Source organism: Lissotriton helveticus, chromosome 4_1 (genome assembly GCF_964261635.1).
Source record: "Lissotriton helveticus chromosome 4_1, aLisHel1.1, whole genome shotgun sequence".
Lineage (NCBI taxonomy): Eukaryota > Metazoa > Chordata > Amphibia > Caudata > Salamandridae > Lissotriton > Lissotriton helveticus.
Window position 1 is genome coordinate 84,844,210 of NC_136063.1, and position 18,790 is coordinate 84,862,999.

An 18,790-nucleotide genomic window follows, 5' to 3' on the forward strand; every position below is an offset into this window, starting at 1 on the left:
CCTCGTAGACTGTTGGAGCATTATTAGGAATAAAGACACAGCAGCTCGATTGGATCATTCTGCATACCCCACCTCGATCTGCAAGTATAACGTCTAGAACCATACGGTTCTGCAACGTCATGAGTCTATCCGCCTGAAGCTCAGCTGTCAAATTGCTAAGGGCACCAGCAGTTTCGGTAATAGTAGATTCAACTACCCGTGTTAGCTGACGTATGTTTCTACTATTGGCCATAGGCCCCCAGAACGGAAGGAAACCTTTGAAGAAGTCTCCTGCTTCCTGACCAGCAGTATCTTCCTTGCTGAAGACACCTCTCGCTACTCTGGTTCTGTGGTAATCAGATGAAGCAGTGTATGTTGGGGGCAACAATCGAGCAATATAGCATGATCCTGAAAAGTCGGCAGGCAACCATGTATAAGCTCTGTCTCGACAGATGAAGTAGGTACCCCTAGCAGTAAGAAAAGCAGGGGAAGAGTTAGCCGGAAACACGTAAGTCTCTACGCACTCACTCCTCCCTAGCTGAGCTCTCGGATTCCTCCCATTACCTTGCAAACAGACCTGACCTCGGTGAGGTACGACCCAGATTGGAGTTGAGCTTTTGCGCTTGTTTTCTCCCAAACTAAGGCGATACTCTGAAGAATTCCAACTTAAATATACTCGCAATTCGTCTCTAGGGTATGATGGAGTATTATTGACGTCCTTGATCATGTCAATAATTCCCTGGACTAAAGCTTTGTTGGCAGAGTTATATTTAGTGGAACGTGGTGGACGTGGAGGATAGGTTTCAAGGGCATAAGCAAAGATGGTTTGAAGGGCCTGAAATGATCCATTGTAGCTGAAAGGCAAAACCAGATAGGGAATACCTTTATCCATAGTGTGGGGTATCAAGCCACACACCCAGCAGTCTGTAGTGTTAACTACCAATTGGTGTTGGTGCAAGAGCTGTACAAAAGTGTTGTTAATGAATTCTGAGCGTCGAGCTTGCTCATGTTCAGGAAACGAATGAAAAGAGTGTATAGAGGAAACAGTAGAAGTAACAGGATCAAGGGGAGGTACTGTAGTAACTGGCACAAACATCAAACTTATACCGAAAACGATTCCACCCACCAACGTTATCAAAACAATCAAAAATGTAATGGCACATTGTATCAAAAAGCATTTGCTGTGAAGGATTCTGTAAAGTCTGTTTCTGCGAACATAAATCACATTTTCTCGTTGCAGCGCAGGAAGCTCCATCTTCTACAATCCGCTCGCGACCACTGATGATGTGTACGTAGATGAAAATGCCTCTATCAGCCCTGGGAGTTCCCAGAACCAACAAAAAGATCGACCTTGTGTCAAACCCCCGCAGATTCAACTAGGCACACAGCCACGACCCTACGGCTACCCAGACGGCAAGGCAATTTTAAAAACAATAAAACAATAGCAAACTTCCTGGCTGAAGGCAAAAGTTCAAAATTTCAAAATATCACAATGGGCAGTTGCCTGCTTTATTTGTCCATATTACGAGGTCGTAGATAGTATCTTTGCTTTGCAGGAACTGTTTGATCAGAAAATAGTGTATCACTGGCAACTGTTGCAGTGTTCAAGTTCGCAGATGACAGAGTTTTTTCTGATGCAGGGGACAAATGTTCAGAGTTCAAAGGAGTCTTTTCAGGAGTAGAGTCAGAGTTTGGAGTGTCAGTGATCAATTCGGCATCGCTGAAAGGGATGAACTTTGGCATGCGTTCAGATTCGGAGGCACCAATTCCCTTCTTCACCCAGTCGTCGTAAGGAAGTGGCAAAGGTACACGCTTAACATGAGAGGCGTGCACCCAATGCTTGCGACCAGCTACACGAACTGCTGTTCTCGTCACAAGCAGGACCTGGAAGGGGCCGATGTATCTGGGCTGAAGGTTCTTCGTCCTCGCGAAATTCCTGATTACCACTTGATCTCCTGGTTTCAGCTGATGCCCTGGACTCTCCGGAGGCTTTGGCAATGCATCGAAAACCTGTTGGTGAATAAGACTCAATTTAGCAGTCAAGTCGTAAAGGTACTCTATCAACATAGGATATTCTAGAGAACAAAACTCCTTAGGCCTCGGCACACCCCAAATATTTGCCGGGCGGCCAAAAACGATTTCGTAGGGGCTAAGCCCCACTCTAGAATGTACAGTTGCTCTCGTTGATAACAAAGCCAAAGGAAGTGCGTCTGGCCAGGGTAAACCTGTGGATGCTTGTATTTTAGCTAGTTTTAGTTTGAGGGTGCCATTGTAACCCTCCACTAAACCAGCAGACTGGGGATGGTTCGCACTGTGGAACTTCTGTTTCAGACCTAGGCCGGCACACACACTCTGCATAACTTTCCCTATAAACTCACTTCCGTTATCTGACCATACAATCCGTGGCATACCAAATCTAGGGAAATATTCTTTGAGAAGAATTTTGGCAGTTGATAGGGCAGTATTGTCCTTTAGTGGGTATGCTTCAATCCACCTGGAGAAAGCACAGACCACTACCAGGACATATTTCAAATTATTACAGCGATCCATGTGAATGAAGTCTAACTGAATCACTTCAAAGGGGCAGGAAGGAGGAGCGAAGTGACCAGCAGGAGTTGGAGTTCCCTTGCCAGGATTATGCATCAGGCACACCATACAATTTCTCACCACTCTCTCTGCACACTTACTGATTCCATCATTCTTCCAGACTGGAGCCAACATCTTACAGATTCCTTTAGAACTTATATGCGCTACTCCATGCGCCATCGTCACCACTGCAAGCACATACGCATCAGGCAACATCCAACGCTGTTGTTCTGTCAAATCAATCCAACACCCATTCGAATCCAACTTGCCCGTACTTTCTCTCCATACACGTTTTTCCTCCTCAGTTGCCTCTTTCTGAATCTCTTTCACACTTTCCATTGTATCCTCACACATTCCAGATTCAGCAATCCATCTTGCAGACGTAGCAACATACATTCTGCTCATCATGTCTCTAGCTGTTTGTTTAGCGGTTTCATCCGCAAAAGCATTCCCACGACCAACATCATCCGTGATTGCTTTATGAGCACTGCACTTTACAATCGCAACTTCAGTCGGCAAGGTTAGAGATTCCAACAAGTCGTTAACTAGCTGACCATGTTGAATCTTAGTCCCATGGGACGTAATGAAACCTCTTTCTCTCCACAAACGGCCAAAACTATGGGCCACGCCGAACGCGTACTGACTATCTGTAAAAACATTCACTCTCTTTCCCTTAGCTAAAATACACGCTCTTGTTAGAGCTATTAATTCTGCAGCTTGGGCAGAATTCTGACTCACTCTTGCAGTCTCCACAATCGTCTTCAAAGTCGTTACTGCGTAAGCAGCAGTCACATCACCATTCTCCAGTTTAAAACATGACCCGTCCACATACAGCGTGCCATCTGGATCTGATAATGGAGTGTCCTTTAAGTCAATGAGTCCTTTTGTCTCTTCCTCCGTTCTAAAACAGCAATCATGTGGCTCGGAATCACTCGACTCTTGATTAGCCGGCAACAGTGTTGCTGGATTCAATACATTACATCTTTTGATCTGAATATGACTCGCTAATAATGTCAGCTCGTAACCAGATAGTCTCGCACTGGTAAGGTGTTGTGTCTTAGTTCGGTTCATGAGTGTATCCACTGCATGAGGAACCATGACCACTAGCATGTTGTTCATCACCAAACCAGCAGATTGTCGAATGGAAGCCGCAGCTGCCGCTGTAGCTCTCAAACAACTAGGTAACGCTCTAGCTACCGGATCTAATGTTGATGAAAAATACGCACAAGGGCGTTGTTTATCACCAAACTTCTGTGTCAGAACACTCAACGCACAACCTTCTCTCTCGTGAACGTAGAGCGTGAATGGCTTACTGTAATCAGGTGTACCTAATACAGGAGCTGAACACAGTGCGTTTCGTAATTCAGTAAAACTCTCTTGACATTCATCAGACCATGGCACCGGACTCGGAACACCTTTCCCAGTCAAAGCTACCAACGGTTTTGCTGCATTTTCGAAGGTGATACCTTGTGATTTAAATTAGACAAATGATGCAATAACGAAATTGTAGCTGCTTTGCAAGTTTCCTTGTCATCGGCAGCCACTAGAAGATCGTCTACATACTGTACTAGAGCAGAACTTGGAGGAAGGACAAAGGAATCTAACTGGCTTTTTAATGCTTGACTGTAAATAGATGGGCTCTCACAATAGCCTTGTGGAGCGCGTTTAAATCTGAAACTTCGACCTCCTAGACAGAAGCCAAAAATATCTCTACTTTCCTCGGCTATCGGAATGCTGAAAAAGGCATTCTTCAAGTCAATGACTGAAAACCAAGTAGCTGTAGCAGGAATCAGTGTTAACAAGGCAGTAATGTCTGGAACTACAGGAAACTGCGGAACTACAATCTTATTAACTTCTCTGAGGTCGATGACAAACCTATACACTGGAGGCTTTGTAGGATCAGTTCGTTTCAAGATCGGTAATACAGGACTGTTACAAACATTTCCTCTAGTTTCTTCAACCACACCTTTCTTAATCAAATCTTGAACAATCAATAAAAGTGCACGCTCACCCTCACTAGATATTTTGTATTGAGGAATTCTTGGAAATTTTACATTTGCTTTCAAAGTTACTACATATGGTGGTATTTCTAAGAGGCCTACATCATTAGGACCAGTCGCCCAAAGAGAATCAGGGAGTGAACGCAGCTCTGGCGGGAGTGCATCCATTGACAAATACATCGGAGAGGTGATTCTTTTACCCAATGTAAGCTGTACTCCTTCCGGAGAACAGTACAATGTCGCATATAGTCGTTTTAACAAATCTAAACCAAGCAGATTTTCATTACAACCTGTCGTCAAAATCAGGGGTGCTTTCAAGTGACACGGTCCAACAGAAATAGACAAAGGACCAGATATCGGGTTGTAAACAGGGGCGCCTGAAAAACCTACAGAAACATTTGTTGAGCCGGACAAAGGTGCGCCAGGGAGTTTCGCATGAATGATAGAACTTTTTGCTGCACCAGTATCCAACAGAAACGGTTCGACTACACCTGATGTTGCTACTGCGACATAAGGCCCACTCTGATCCACTGGAACTGATACTACTCCCTCTCTCTGTCCATGGCTGTCCTAGTACACATTTTGCTGAAATCCCTCATCCACTTCACAATAGTCTTCAACAAGATATTGTTGAGATCTATTTTGCTGAGTCGACTGGCCATTTCGTTGATCAAAGTGATTGGAAGGTCGATCATTTGTTTGTGGAGGCATAGCACCTCGCCCTCGATCTCTAGAATTCTGCACAAAACCACCACGACCTCTCTGAGCTGCTGCTGCATTATTTTGCGCTAATATCGGACATTCATTCTTGTAGTGACCCTCTTTCTTACAGTACGCACACTGGTTCCACTGATATTGAGGTCTCGGTGAACTATAATCTGTCCTTTGATACGAGCCCTGTTGCGTATTATTCTGATTCGTGCGAGGCGGATATGCCTGTTGCAAAAGAACTTTAGTTTTTAAATCTTTCGTTTTCTTGTCTGATTTCTCTTTTTCCTCTTTATCCCTGTTTTCATAATACTGTGCAGTTGCAAGTATTTGCGCAGTTGTAGAAACAGCCCACGCACTCTCTGAATCCTTTAATTTATTGCATAACTCAGGTAACAAATTATGCACAAATTTATCGACAAACAGACTCTGACCTCCTTCTGTGCTCATATCCTGACCACTGTGATCTACAAAAGTCTCTTCGAACCTGGTGAAAAAGTCGGAGACACTTTCGTCTTTCTTCTGCCTGCATGCTGATAACTTGTCCCAATTAACACGCAATGCGGGCATCAGAGTCTTCATTAAGTCGATTATTCTACCTGGAAGATTAGCAATTAGGGGTTCGGGTTTTGCACCACCTGTTTGCTGACCATCCGCTGCAGTGATGGCTGCCCAATCAGCACCTAAGGCAACTTGATGATCCTCTCTACGAATTTTAGCCCAAATTGGTTGCGGAACTACATTGCCAAATAACATATCGATGTCCGCTAAATTCATTATACAAGCCTCAACTGTCTGTGTTAATTCCTTATAGTATCCAGCAGGATTCTTACGCGGATCTGGCAAGGCCTGCTTCACTGCTAGCACTTCGGCTCGCTTCCACGGAATGTGTATCCACACCCTTTGGAATTGCGCCGGAGCGGCTGCAATACCATGGGCCGCATTAGCTTGCACAGCTTCGCGCCAAATTGGAGGAACCTCCCTCATTGGATATTGGCGACTTAGCTTCGTTTTACTTTTCTCTAAATCTCTTGGTGAACGAAGTGATGGGTCATTTCTATAACTTAAAATCAGTTCCATCGCTTCCTCTATATTTTCACCTACTATCATTCCTGCAGCAAACTCTTTCTGAACCTTAATTAAGTCTTCTAGATTTGATTCAACATCATCTTCTTCTATTTCCTCACGTAACAGCGAGCACATCTCGTCAAAGACATACCGTTGCGTTGGTTCTTTCCACTGCATAAATGTATCTAGCACATCTCTCGTACTATATCTCCTACTCTTCGAAATCCATCTGAGAGCCGTAGAATCTAAAATTCCCCGTTCCTCAGTACTCGGAAGCTGACTACGTCTCTGAACAGAGTCAGAAGTAGGAGTCTTGATTAAAGTTTTATATAAAGGAGACAGAATGTTAGAAACAGAATCAGTGATTCTTCGACGAACAGAAAGTGGAGTCAACACACTAGCAGACGCAGAGAACACAGTAGAGGTAGGAACAGATAGCGGGACAGTAGAAGTATCGAAAAAGATAGTTTGTGGAACAGTAGGTGTAAGCGAGACAGATACAGGTATAGAAGTCGGCAACCCAGGAAGAGGAGGAGCCGTAGGAACATTCACATTGACCACAGGAGGTACAGGAACTTGATTCTGAGGGGCAGGAACACCAAGTTGTCCAGCAACCGGCAATAGAACATTCGGTACAAGTGGAGCCGTAGCACCTTGTGCATACGGTGGAGGTGACCGTAACAGATAAGACAGCAGAGGATCGTTTTCAGAATCCTCTAGTATCTTAGCTGTTTTCGATGGCAGGGCAGGGTAGCACTTGTCAATCGCTAAATTATGCTCTCTAATGGCCACCTCTATGGCCTTCTCTGACTCGTTAACTTGCAGCTGCTTAGCCGCTTGTTCTAGAGTCAACTCTTCTTGCTCTTTCTGTTCTTTCTTTAACCTTTTCATTTCTCTCTGTTTAGATTCTTTTCGCCAGTAACGGAAAGAATCAAACATTGCCGGCCGGGCTTTCTTCCTAAACAATTTCGCTTCTAAATTGTCAAGGATTTCGGGTTCAAAACTACCATGCAGTGGCCAACTAAGGACACCATCTTTCTCAGTGTATCGGACCCACACCTCATTATAAGATATAGGACCCACACCATGTTTACAATACAAGTCATATAGGGGAGTCCCAATCGGAGGAACCAGACATGAGTCCTCCAATCGTGAGTCACGGTTGCAACCAAAACAAGACAACATACAATTCTTCCGACTTACCATTTTTCAGACCGGAACACAGAATCAAACAAAACAAGAAACAGATATGTGCACCTGAACCAAGAACTTAGGCCTACCAAAACGAACTGATGTATCGATACCCAAACTAAACCAAATAAATTATCGTAACCAGAACAACCAGTGATAATCTTACGAAACCAAACCAAACCAAGAATCGAAAACAATTTAACAACCCTTACGAAGTGAGTAACCAGCTAGCTATCACTAAATACTTAACTGAGGCACTGAAGACGTCACCAAGGAGAAACCCGTCACGTTTCGCTGTACTAAGAACTGCACCTCGGGTCCAAGACAGGGCGACGGTCAAGGCAACGGCCCACTGCAGCCGTCCTGAACGGGAACCCTCGTGGAAGAGAACTTCGGGCCACTTTTGCGATATGCCGGGATCGATGAAGTGGGGCGCCTCCCTCAGGAATCTTCACACGAAGCTTCTCGAACTCTTCAGGCTTTTGGACCGGTACCCGAATGAGATCCCCCTACGTTGGGCGCCAATTGGAGTTGAGCTTTTTGGTTCCGTCCAGAGGTGTCAGGGAACAACACCCAAAGACCCCGGAGTTCCACCTGCCTTGGTGCGCAAATGAACAGAAACACGGGCTTCTCGATGGTGGCGTCAAAGACCAAAGGTTTATTACTGCAGGGACACAGAAGTCACAGAAACCACACATGGGCAGATTCTAGGAGCCTGTTCAAATTGTACAAAGAGGGTTGCTCCTTATATACTAAATTTTGGCCTTCAGGCGAATTCTTCACATGTTGGTACATTCCCAAAACCTTTGTACCCTAAACAATAAATATCTGGCGTTACACAGGAACCGTCAATAAAATCTGATACCAAACATCTATGAAGAGGGGTTCCCACTAGTTCATCACAATCCCTTGTCAATATTGCATTCAAGAGCCGGACCGCCTCATCATAAATTTCGTTACCTCCCCCTAATAAAGATTCAGAAAGAAAGGAACGGAGCCAGGTGTGGAAGATAGGAAAGCGGGATAAGAGATGTTTGTAGGTTGTAAATGGGCAAGGCTACCGGCTTCGGCCGCCTAATCATGATCAGGACAATGGACACGAAGACCGGTTTGGTGGGGCTGGCCTCGGGCAGAAGAGGCAGCCTTTGTCGAGTCATGCAGCTACAGCGTGATCTGGTTTAAGGTGCACGTGTCATGAAAGAGGTGAATCTCCGGCTAAGGCTACGTGTCCTCAATAGAAATGAAGTGATCAGAGGTTATTGCGTATGTGAGGGCAAGAAACACAAAATGGCTGCCATGATCTAAGATGGATGCCGTGGGTAGATCAGAAATGTGTTCATAACAGGAGCGCTCTTGCTCGTAGCGTAGCGAAAACATCAGGATATGCTAAATGGATCATTTGCGGTTCGCTGATACCAATATTATGTATTTCCGACAATATTGAAAACACGGGTTCAAATCGTCACGGAACCTCAACCTCCAGTCACAGATCTGGGTTTAATCCATCGTTATTTTGCTCACCTAGCCACCCCAGTTCAGACATGGCTATATGCAAATCAGTCTTGGCCCTGTGCCTCATGGGAACAGTCCAGCCCGAACTGCCAAGCCATGTCTTCCCTGGACTGGTATCAAGCATCCTAGGACCGGTTTTTGGCTATAAGCCGTCTTCAGCCAGGATAGCTAGACTCCAGTGGCGTAGTGAGCACGGGACCCACGTCTGGGCATACCCTTCCCACATAGGGTGAACAGGAAAACACACAAGATGATGGACGCAATGTTGCACAATGGCAAAACATTCACCCCCAGTCACAGATATGGGTTGTATCATTGTTATTTGTTTAGACATGGCCATATGCAAATCAGTCTTGACCCTGTGCCTCATGGGAACAGTCCAGCCCGAACAGCCAAGCCATGTCTTCCCTGGACCGGAATCAAGCATCCTGGGACCGGTTTCTGGCTATCAGCCGTCTTCAGCCAGGATAGCTTGACTCCAGGAGCATCCTCGTCCGATCCCAAGGGAGTCGACTCATAGTTTCCCTCGAAAGCTCAGGGGACTCCAACTGCTCCAGCAGTAGCGGCATATCATAGATGATGCCAATACCGTGTGCTGCCGGCAGCTGGCGGAGGGAGGGGCTTTGCTGGAAACAGAATCTGCATGACGCTGCTTGGTTGGCATAGCGACTCGACTGTTGAGACGCAGCTTCTTTTCCTAATGTGATGGTAGAGCATCATTAGCCGAAACCTGGCACCACATTTAGTAACAGTTTGTGCAGGGGCAAAGTACATTAGATGACCAAAAGCAACCTCTAACTCTTGCAAGAGGATTTGCTTTCCAGACTGAAAGCTATAGAATGGTGCCTTTTTCTCAGCGTCAATAGATCATTGCACTGCTTCGCATAAACTGAGCGTGGCTTAGGCGTAACTTGGGTGAATTAGAAGAAGCACCCCTAGTGTTTGATGCATAGATAATATACTAAGGTAGTCAGACCAGGCTGTGCTAAAAAAAATAATGCCTCCTTGAAGCAGGCGTTAACATGCATGTGCGCTGCTCTGGAAGCGTGGAATGTGTCTAGGCATAGGATTCTGTGCTGGAAGGGTATGCTTCCAGTAATAATCCCATGTTACACAGCACAAACACGTCTGTACCATGGTGGAAAGGCTCTGCGTTGTGCTATGCAGCCTGTGTGAGGCAGTGGCGAGGAGCAGGCCATGTTTGACAAATATGGCTCTGCGCCGCTTTCTACCCCTTGTGCAACTCAGTGCAGCCATAGTTTTGCTGCCCTGCTTTGTGCTGAAGGTAAAATGATGTAATCAGAAAGAAGATGGATACTTCAAGTAGATTATTTAAGTTACTTTATTAAGTTAAGTTGTTAAGATAGAAAAGATAACCCCATCAGGAGCAGCTGTCCTGCTGCTCAGCCCTCACCCAACTGACACTCACAAACCACTAACATTCCATGCATCCAACATTCCACATCACATGCATTCTAGCTGAGCAGCAGGAAAACATAAGATACAACATATCTCCCTTCATGGGGAAATTAAAAGAATAAAATAAAACATTGAGAACATGTCTAGTACAATTGATCAGTAATTTAAAGACAACACGGCTATTACATATGTTCAATAGCGACAGTTATAATTGATGCACTTCTCTATGAGGCCCGAATTTGCCCCCGAGCACAAACAAAAATCACAGCACCGTCTCGACACTTAATCCCATCACGTTGGCTCACACACTTCACACTCTATATGCTCGCACTTCTCGTTGAGGCCCGATTTATTGCCCCCGATCACAAATCAACATTTGTCCTTCACTCTCCACTGAAACTTCAATTTGGCTGATTTTTAAGCCCTTGAATAACACAGTTCTGGCAAACCTGGGTATTAGGGCGACCGTTGGCAGGGTCACTGATGAGGTTTTTCCTTTTGTGCCAGAACACGTTACATATGTTCACATAATAACTTTGAAAAATCATTTACCTTCAAATTATACTTTTCTTCATTTTTCTAGTTTCACATCCGACAGCTTGGACTACTCTTCACTGTTTCAGTCCAGTGCTGCTTAGCTTATCAGTTTCTTTTAAGTTGCACGCGTAGATTCTTCTTCTCAACAATCGCCAAATGATGTAATCAAAAGGAAGATGGATACTTCAAGTAGATTATTTAAGTTACTTTATTAAGTTAAGTTGTTAAGATAGAAAAGATAACCCCATCAGGAGCAGCTGTCCTGCTGCTCAGCCCTCACCCAACTGACACTCACAAACCACTAACATTCCATTCATCCAACATTCCACATCACATGCATTCTTGCTGAGCAGCAGGAAAACATAAGATACAACATAAAACATCTGCCCTTTAGTGCAGTCCCGGCCTGCCCAACCTCACCACTCGTACCCTCACGTAGTTGGTCGCAATAAAACATACAAACATTTTTTTCTGTGTAATTTCTCTGTCCTTCCTTCAACTCATCTTCTGTGATAAAGCTCTTTTTTAACCTCCCTCTCTCTATCTCTCTTCATCCTAACTATCTCTGGTCCTTCTACTCAGGCCCGGCTCCACGAATTTTGATTTGGGTGGGCCAAGTGTGCATTTGGGTGGGCCACTGCGGGCTCGATTTGCCGCATATATGTCTAGCCAGGCCTGCTTCAGGGCCCTCCTTTATCTCTTCTTAGTAGTACAAGGCCCAGTAAAACGCACTCTTTTCCAAAACTCTTTCTAAATATTATCACTCTCAAAAAGTATTTTTTTCCATGTAATGTTCCTTTAATGGAAATAGGAGGTTTTTGAGGTGGGAGTATCAGGCAAGTGACACTTCTCGGGTTCCCTCTGTGCGAGCCTTCAGGGAGAATCCCTCTTCATTACTACCTCCACCTGACCCCGGACTTTGCAACGCACTCCCTTACAGGCTTGATTATCCACTACTCCTCTCCGGGGCACCTTATCTAACAGCTGACCTTGGGCCCCAGCCCCATATCAGGCACCATCGGGCTCCAAAGAAAGGCTATGACAGGCTGATGTGAACGTCTTTTTTGGCGCCACACCAATAACCTCTTTCTCCGTAAATACCTTTACTACCACCTTCCAACAGTGCCCCTCATCCCTCCATGGCCCCCCCTTTTGACCTCCTCCTCGGATTCCCTCACTGCCACACGCCACAAGTGCCCCTCATCTCCCCCTAGCCCCTCCCCCTTTTAACCTCCTCCTCAGATTCCCTCACTGCCACCCTCCACCAGTGCCCCTCATCTCTCCGTAGCCTCTCCCCCACATGACCTCCTCCTCAGACTCCCTTACTACCACCTTCCACCTGTGCCCCTCATCTCTCCCTACCCCCTCATAACCTCTTTCTAAGATTCTTTCACTGCCACCCTCCAACAGTACCCCTCATTGCTCCATAGCCCCTCCCACTACCTCTGCCTCGAATTCCCTCACTGCCACCCTCCAACAGTGCCCCTCATCTTTACGTAGCCCCTCTCTCATATGCATTTCATTTGTTGTATAGCGCTACTCATATCAGTGTAGTGTGTGTCAGTACATTACATAATGCACACATTATACAAAGACAATGAATCATACAAGTAACACATTAGCCAATGAGGATTACAAGGTGTATGAATCACATTTCATCCATACTGATGGGCAGTATATTTTAAGAGGGGTTGGTCTGGGGAAACACAACCTTAGGATTTAAAGAGTTTTCCATGGGGGTCAGCTTTACTGATAAAAATGTATATCTGCCCAAACATACTCATTTTAGCAACCTTAGAATAATGAAAGACTGAGGAAGCTCTAACTATACCACAAAACAAAAAAAGCAAAGTTCTAACTATACCATTCATGTTTGTTTGCAGCTCTTTGGTGACAGTTCATTGGTCGCTGTGCAATGTTAAGATTGTAACTTTTGAACTTCAAGTAACACAAGGATCTCTGTGACAAAGGCAGTAACCCGCTGATCTATCCATCTAAAATACAGTTAATTTGCATTTAAAAACTACTAACAGACAAATGATTGCTCTCCAGTAGGAGCATTACTCACCAGTGTTATCTGGGAATTTTCTATTGTCTTATTGTTGTCCTGCATTGGCCATGATAATGATAAAAACTGTTTAAATGAAGCACTGACGTAGTATGTGTCCTGCTAGGCCTGTGCAGATTTTAAAAAGAAAAAAGTTTATTTACACATTCTCTTACCTTATCCAGTAGTCAAACTTTGTGTCACAGCCTGATGTGATAAGCAGCTGCAGAGGTCAGGAAATGTAACTAGGAATGAACAAGCTTCTTTTCTCCTGCGCTGCATAGAAATATCCACGCAGCATAACAGTGGGCAAAGATTACCATTGTTAAAGAAAAGATTTGTGGCCTTTCACCATGTGGAGAAGAAGTGGTGAAAAATTAAACAAAGCCTCGTTAACATGTAAATGGTCTTTAAAGACCTGTGAAGTACTTGGGTGTGGCTGCGATAATCTAAAAAACTGCCTGTGTGTGTGTGCGAGCGCGCCCTGAAAGCTGTCTCAGCCCAGGCGCACACACACACACAGACAGCCCTATGAGCCCATTGCTGTTGCGCGCCTGCCTTCAAGCCCTCACTGCAGGGCCAAGGCTCCTGTTTGGGTGGGCCAGGCTCATGTTTGGCTAGAACCGGGCCTGCTTCTACCTCACCTTTGTATACCTCACCTCTCTCTCCATATATCCAATATACCTCACAACTCCATCTGTCTCTATCACTTTCTCATCACTTTGCAGCTATATCCATCACTCTCTCTGAGTGTTAAACTCGCATATCTCTACTCCTTCTCCATCTACTTCACATCTGTCGCTGTACTGTTCTCTATAAATCTCTGTCCATCTCTTGTATCTTCTATCACATATTTTTAAGGACCGCAGCTTGCCTATTGCAGATCCTGTAAGGACTGTAGCCTGCCTACCACAGACCCTGTAAGGACTGCGTCCTGCCTACCACAGATCCTGTAAAGACTGCGTCCTGAATACCACAGACCCTGTAAGGACTACAGCCAGCCTGACAAACAACCTGTTGGGAATGCAGCTCACCTATTACATACCCTCTAAGGAATGCAGCCCGTCTATCACAGGCTCTGTAAGCACTGCAGATTGCCTATCACAAACCCTGTAAGGACTGTAGCCTGCCTGCCACACACCTGTAAGGACTGCAGCCTGCCTATCACAGACCCTGTAACGGACGGCAGCCTGCCTCTCACAGACCCCGTAAGGACTGCAGCCTGCCTATCACAGACCCTGTAAGGACTGCAGCCTGCCTCTCACAGACCCCGTAAGGACTGCAGCCTGCCTATCACAGACCCTGTAAGGACGACAGCCTCCCTATCACAGACCCTGTAAGGACTGCAGCCTGCCTCTCACAGACCCCGTAAGGACTGCAGCCTCCCTATCACAGACCCTGTAAGGACTGCAGCCTCTCTATCACAGACCCTGTAAGGACTGCAGCCTGCCTCTCACAGACCTCGTAAGGACTGCAGTATCACTATCACGGACCCTGCAAGGACTGCAGCCTGCCTATCACAGGCCCTGTAAGGACTGCAGTATCCTTATCACAGACCGTGTAAGGACTGGTGCCTGCCTATCACAGACACTGTAAGGACTACAGTCTGCCTATCACAGACCCTATAAAGACTGCAGCCTGCCTATCACAGACCCTGTAAGGACTGGTGCCTGCCTGTCACAGACACTGTAAGGACTGCAGCATGCCTACCACAGACCCAGTAAGGACTTATCCCTGCTCTCAGACTGCCTGCACTCTGTATACAGTTTAATATTACATGGGGCTGCTCTACAGAGGACAATCGTTATGCCGTAAATTGGGATGACACACTTCTGAGGTGCAGCTGACACAACAAGCATTGGTAAATGCATTAGGTGGTACCTATGTTATTATTTATACAATCTACATACAGGGCTTTCCAATTTATTAAAATAAGTATATGGAGTGTAACACCTTGTCCACAAGAAAATCCGGAGTTCAGAAGAGTGTATCTCAAAAGGAGAAGCGCCAAAATATGTCTGTTGTTTCCACTATAAAATATGTTAAAAGCAATGGGGTCTTGTTAGACTTGACATCTTTCGTGTGGATTCCCCTGATTTTTTGCCTCTACCTCCTGTATATTTTGAGGCTGTGCCGGATTTCGTTATTGCTGACTTAGATGCTACGGGCACTTTGCCCCGGCTGATCAGTGTCAAAGTGCAAGTGTTCCCCATGTAAATTGTTATCATGATTGGTCTTCCCTGATTGTATACATGATTTACTGGTCAGTCCCCAGTAAAGTGCACTGAGTGTGCGGGGTATGGTAATGCAAGTACTACTAGTGGGCCTGCAGCACTGATTGTGCCACCCACATGAATAATTCTGAAACAGTTACTCAGACCTGCCAATGAAATGTCTATGTGCAGTTATTAACTGCCATGTTGACTTGTCAGTGCACATACTTGCCAGTCCCTAACCTTCCCCTTTCTTGCATGTCACACACCCATAAGGTAGGCCCAAGGTACCCCTGTGGGAAGGATGCAGTGTATGTGAAAGGTAGGACATGCCCTTATTTGTGTGGCATGTCCTGATAGTGAATTACTGCCAACTTCGTTTTTCACTATTGCAGGGCTACCTGTTCCCATAAGACAGAATGGGTAGTTGTTTATAATGTCTTATAGACATAACTACCCCTGGGAACAAAGTGGGAAAAAAGTTTGGTATGCCTGAACTCAAAATGTTAAAATACATCCTTTAGTGATGGTGATTTTTACATTCTGTGTTTGAAAGCACCACTTTTAGAAAGTAGATATTTTCTTGTTTAGCCATCCTGTGTGCCTCTGCTAGGATGTGGACTGGCTGTCTGGGTTCAGAGTGTCAGAGGTTGGGGAAGAGTAGCGCCTCCAGAGAGACTGATCAATCCAGGCTGGGCTGAATAGACCTTGGCTGCATTTATAGTAGGGGGAGAAGATTTTCGTTAACCTGAAACTGCACCAGAGAGGACAGAGCTGGTTTTGACTGGGCACAGGGCTTCTCTGCACAAAGAGAACAAATACATTTGGGGTATAAGTATTAGAACTAAAAATCCTGAACTTTAGATTACTTATGGAATCAAGAGGAACCTTTGGCAAGGAGAAGAGCTGGAGTAACTGAGGAGAAGTACTGCCCTTGCTGTGTGTCTGGGGTAGGCCGGCTGTTGCTGTTTCTGCCAAGGGAAGGAGAAGTACTTTGCTTTGTGCTGTGTCCCCTGCTTGTGGAAAGTCTCCAAGGGCTTGAGTAGAGCTTGCCTCCTGTTTTGAAGTCTCAGGAACAAACAGACTTCACCCCCAGCTCCCCTGAACTTCCTTGCTGTGAGTTCTGACCTGACAGGAGTGGCTGTGACTGTGTGTGGCCTCTGGAGGTAGTTTCTGTTACTGGGAGCTGGAAAGCAATGCAACAACAAGAAAATCGACGCATCGCTCTTCTTGCGACATTTTTTTCGATGCAACGCTGTGGTGTGCAAATAATCTTCCTGCACCGCCGTGGCTCTTCTGAAACCGACGGAGCGCCTGTTGCCACCGCAAGAATCGATGCATTGAGGGACTGCGGCTGAAAAAATGTATGCAGCGCTGCTCGACGCCGCCGCATCATCTGCTGATGCAGCCCAGATTTACATGCATTGTCCCTGTGTGGCAAGTTTTCCCCGCCGCATCACCCGCCGATTGGAGTCGGCTGAGAGTCGATGCATTGATTTCCTCTACAGACCAGACCTGACGCACTGCTCCCCAGCATCCACTGAACTATTGCATTGCATCCACGAAGGTCTCAGAAATCAACTCAACATTTTGTTTTTCGACGCTTCCCATCGCTGCGGCTGTTTGGCTTGGTGAATTCTGTCGCAACGACAGGTACTTTGCAAGAAATCACACATTCATAGTTTTCTTTGGACTCAGTTGCTTAAACCTTTGTAAAGTAATTTTTCTTAATACTTGTATGTTGTATTTTTGTCGTTTTGTTCTTGTTAAGTTTAAGTTTAGATAATGATACTTTATTTTTTTTAACTGGTGTGGTGTCCGTTTGTGGTAGTTTCACTGTGTTACTGTGAGTGTTTGTGCAAATACTTTACAGATTGCCTTTGGGAAAAGCCTATCTGCTCATGCCAAGCTTCATAAGGGGGTGAGCAGGGGTTATCTAGAGTGTGTATCCCCCCTACCCTGACTAGACGCAAGGGTCCCGATTTAGACAAAGGTATTTACCTCTGCCAACTAGAGACTCCCATTTCTAACAGGTCTTAACAGGCTAGAGCATACATCATTATATGATATTTGTCCTAGTTTAAATGCATATCCAAACTCAGCATAAAATGAGTACTGTAGCCAAAACAACAATTGCCAGAATGTGTAATTGGGCATCGGAGCTAGAAATAGTAAAACAAACACATGAAGCAAACTCTAAAGGCACACAGGAAAGTGCATGATATGGAGTGTTAACAACAAGAAAAAGTTTGAAACAATAAAGGGGATAGGGATGAGTAGTTAGGCCAACGGAAACTGATAAGAGAGGCACAGAATGGAGAAAAGGACACAACCAATAGGGACTAAGGGAAACAAAGTGGCAAGCACATGTACCAATGAAAACTGAAGGCAGTATCTAAGTCCCTTTTTTAGATATATTAAAAGCAATACATTTCACAGGCAGAGTGCAAGCGTTGTGCAGGCAAAACCTAAAAAAAAGGTGCAACGAGAGGGGAGGCAGCTAGTGACATATTCAGGATATGACTGTTCTGGTATTTTAATATGGATGTGAGTGCCCTGGAAACCCTAATATGGATATGTGGTGCTGATACACATGAGCTTGGAAACATGTGGTCTGATACTTACAATCTGTACACATCTGGCTTATACACATGATCTGGAAACATGTGGCCTGGTACTTACAATATGTACATAAGTGGCTGGTACACATGATCTGGAAACATGCAACTTGTTACTTACAATCTGTACATGTGAGGCTGGTACTCATAATTGGGAGACATGTGGCCTAGTACTCAAAAGGAGTTCATATTTGGCTGGTACACATGATCTGGTACAATTTGTACATGTGTGGCTTATACAAATGATCTGGAAACATGTGGCCTGGTACTTGAAAATCTGTGTTTGAGTTCCAGATACTAATATTTCGGATGTGTGGCTGATACGTGTAATCTGGATATCTGTGACTTAAACGTGTAATCAAGATATCTGTGACTGGTACTTTAAATAGGAAGATGTGTGGTTGGTACTTACAATCTGCATATGTCTGGGATGTTGATGTAGAGGCTATTTTTTAATGGACAACTTCAACTTTACAGATCTACAGGTGTCACTTTTGTACTTTGCTCTCTGCAGGTGAAGCTCCAGGACTGGCTGTGTCGTCTGAGGAACGAGACGAGATACATTCTGCAGTCTAAACTTAAGAAACAAGAACAATGTAACACCATGAGGGTGAGTGGCTGCTGTGAGTCCAGTGCAGTTATAGTTCAGTCATTGTGTATGTGTAGGTCTGCGCATGCGCCTGTCTAGGTTAGAGATGCAGATAACCTGTGGTTCACCCCTAGCCTAGGTCGTGGCAATATACTGGGTGGAGAGTCACTGTCCAGGGGGGCAGAGGGGCCCAGATCTTTCCAAAGGTCTTTATGAAAGAAGCAAAAGCATGATTCACTCTTCCAGGCTTTAGGTAACAATTACAAACTTTCCTTGTATGTATCTGAGTATGTATGTACAGATCCTAGCCATCTGGCTCTGAG

General features: G+C 45.2%; 1 protein-coding gene across 1 annotated transcript in view; it reads left to right on the top strand.

Moving 5' to 3' along the window:
* LOC144828379 (E3 ubiquitin-protein ligase TRIM39-like) overlaps window positions 1-18,790 on the top strand; it is a 149,102-nt gene that overhangs the window by 76,126 nt on the left and 54,186 nt on the right. The window contains exon 2 of the mRNA XM_078686491.1: window positions 18,393-18,488. Coding sequence (XP_078542617.1) covers window positions 18,393-18,488 — 96 coding nt within the window. The remainder of the gene's footprint in view (window positions 1-18,392; window positions 18,489-18,790) is intronic.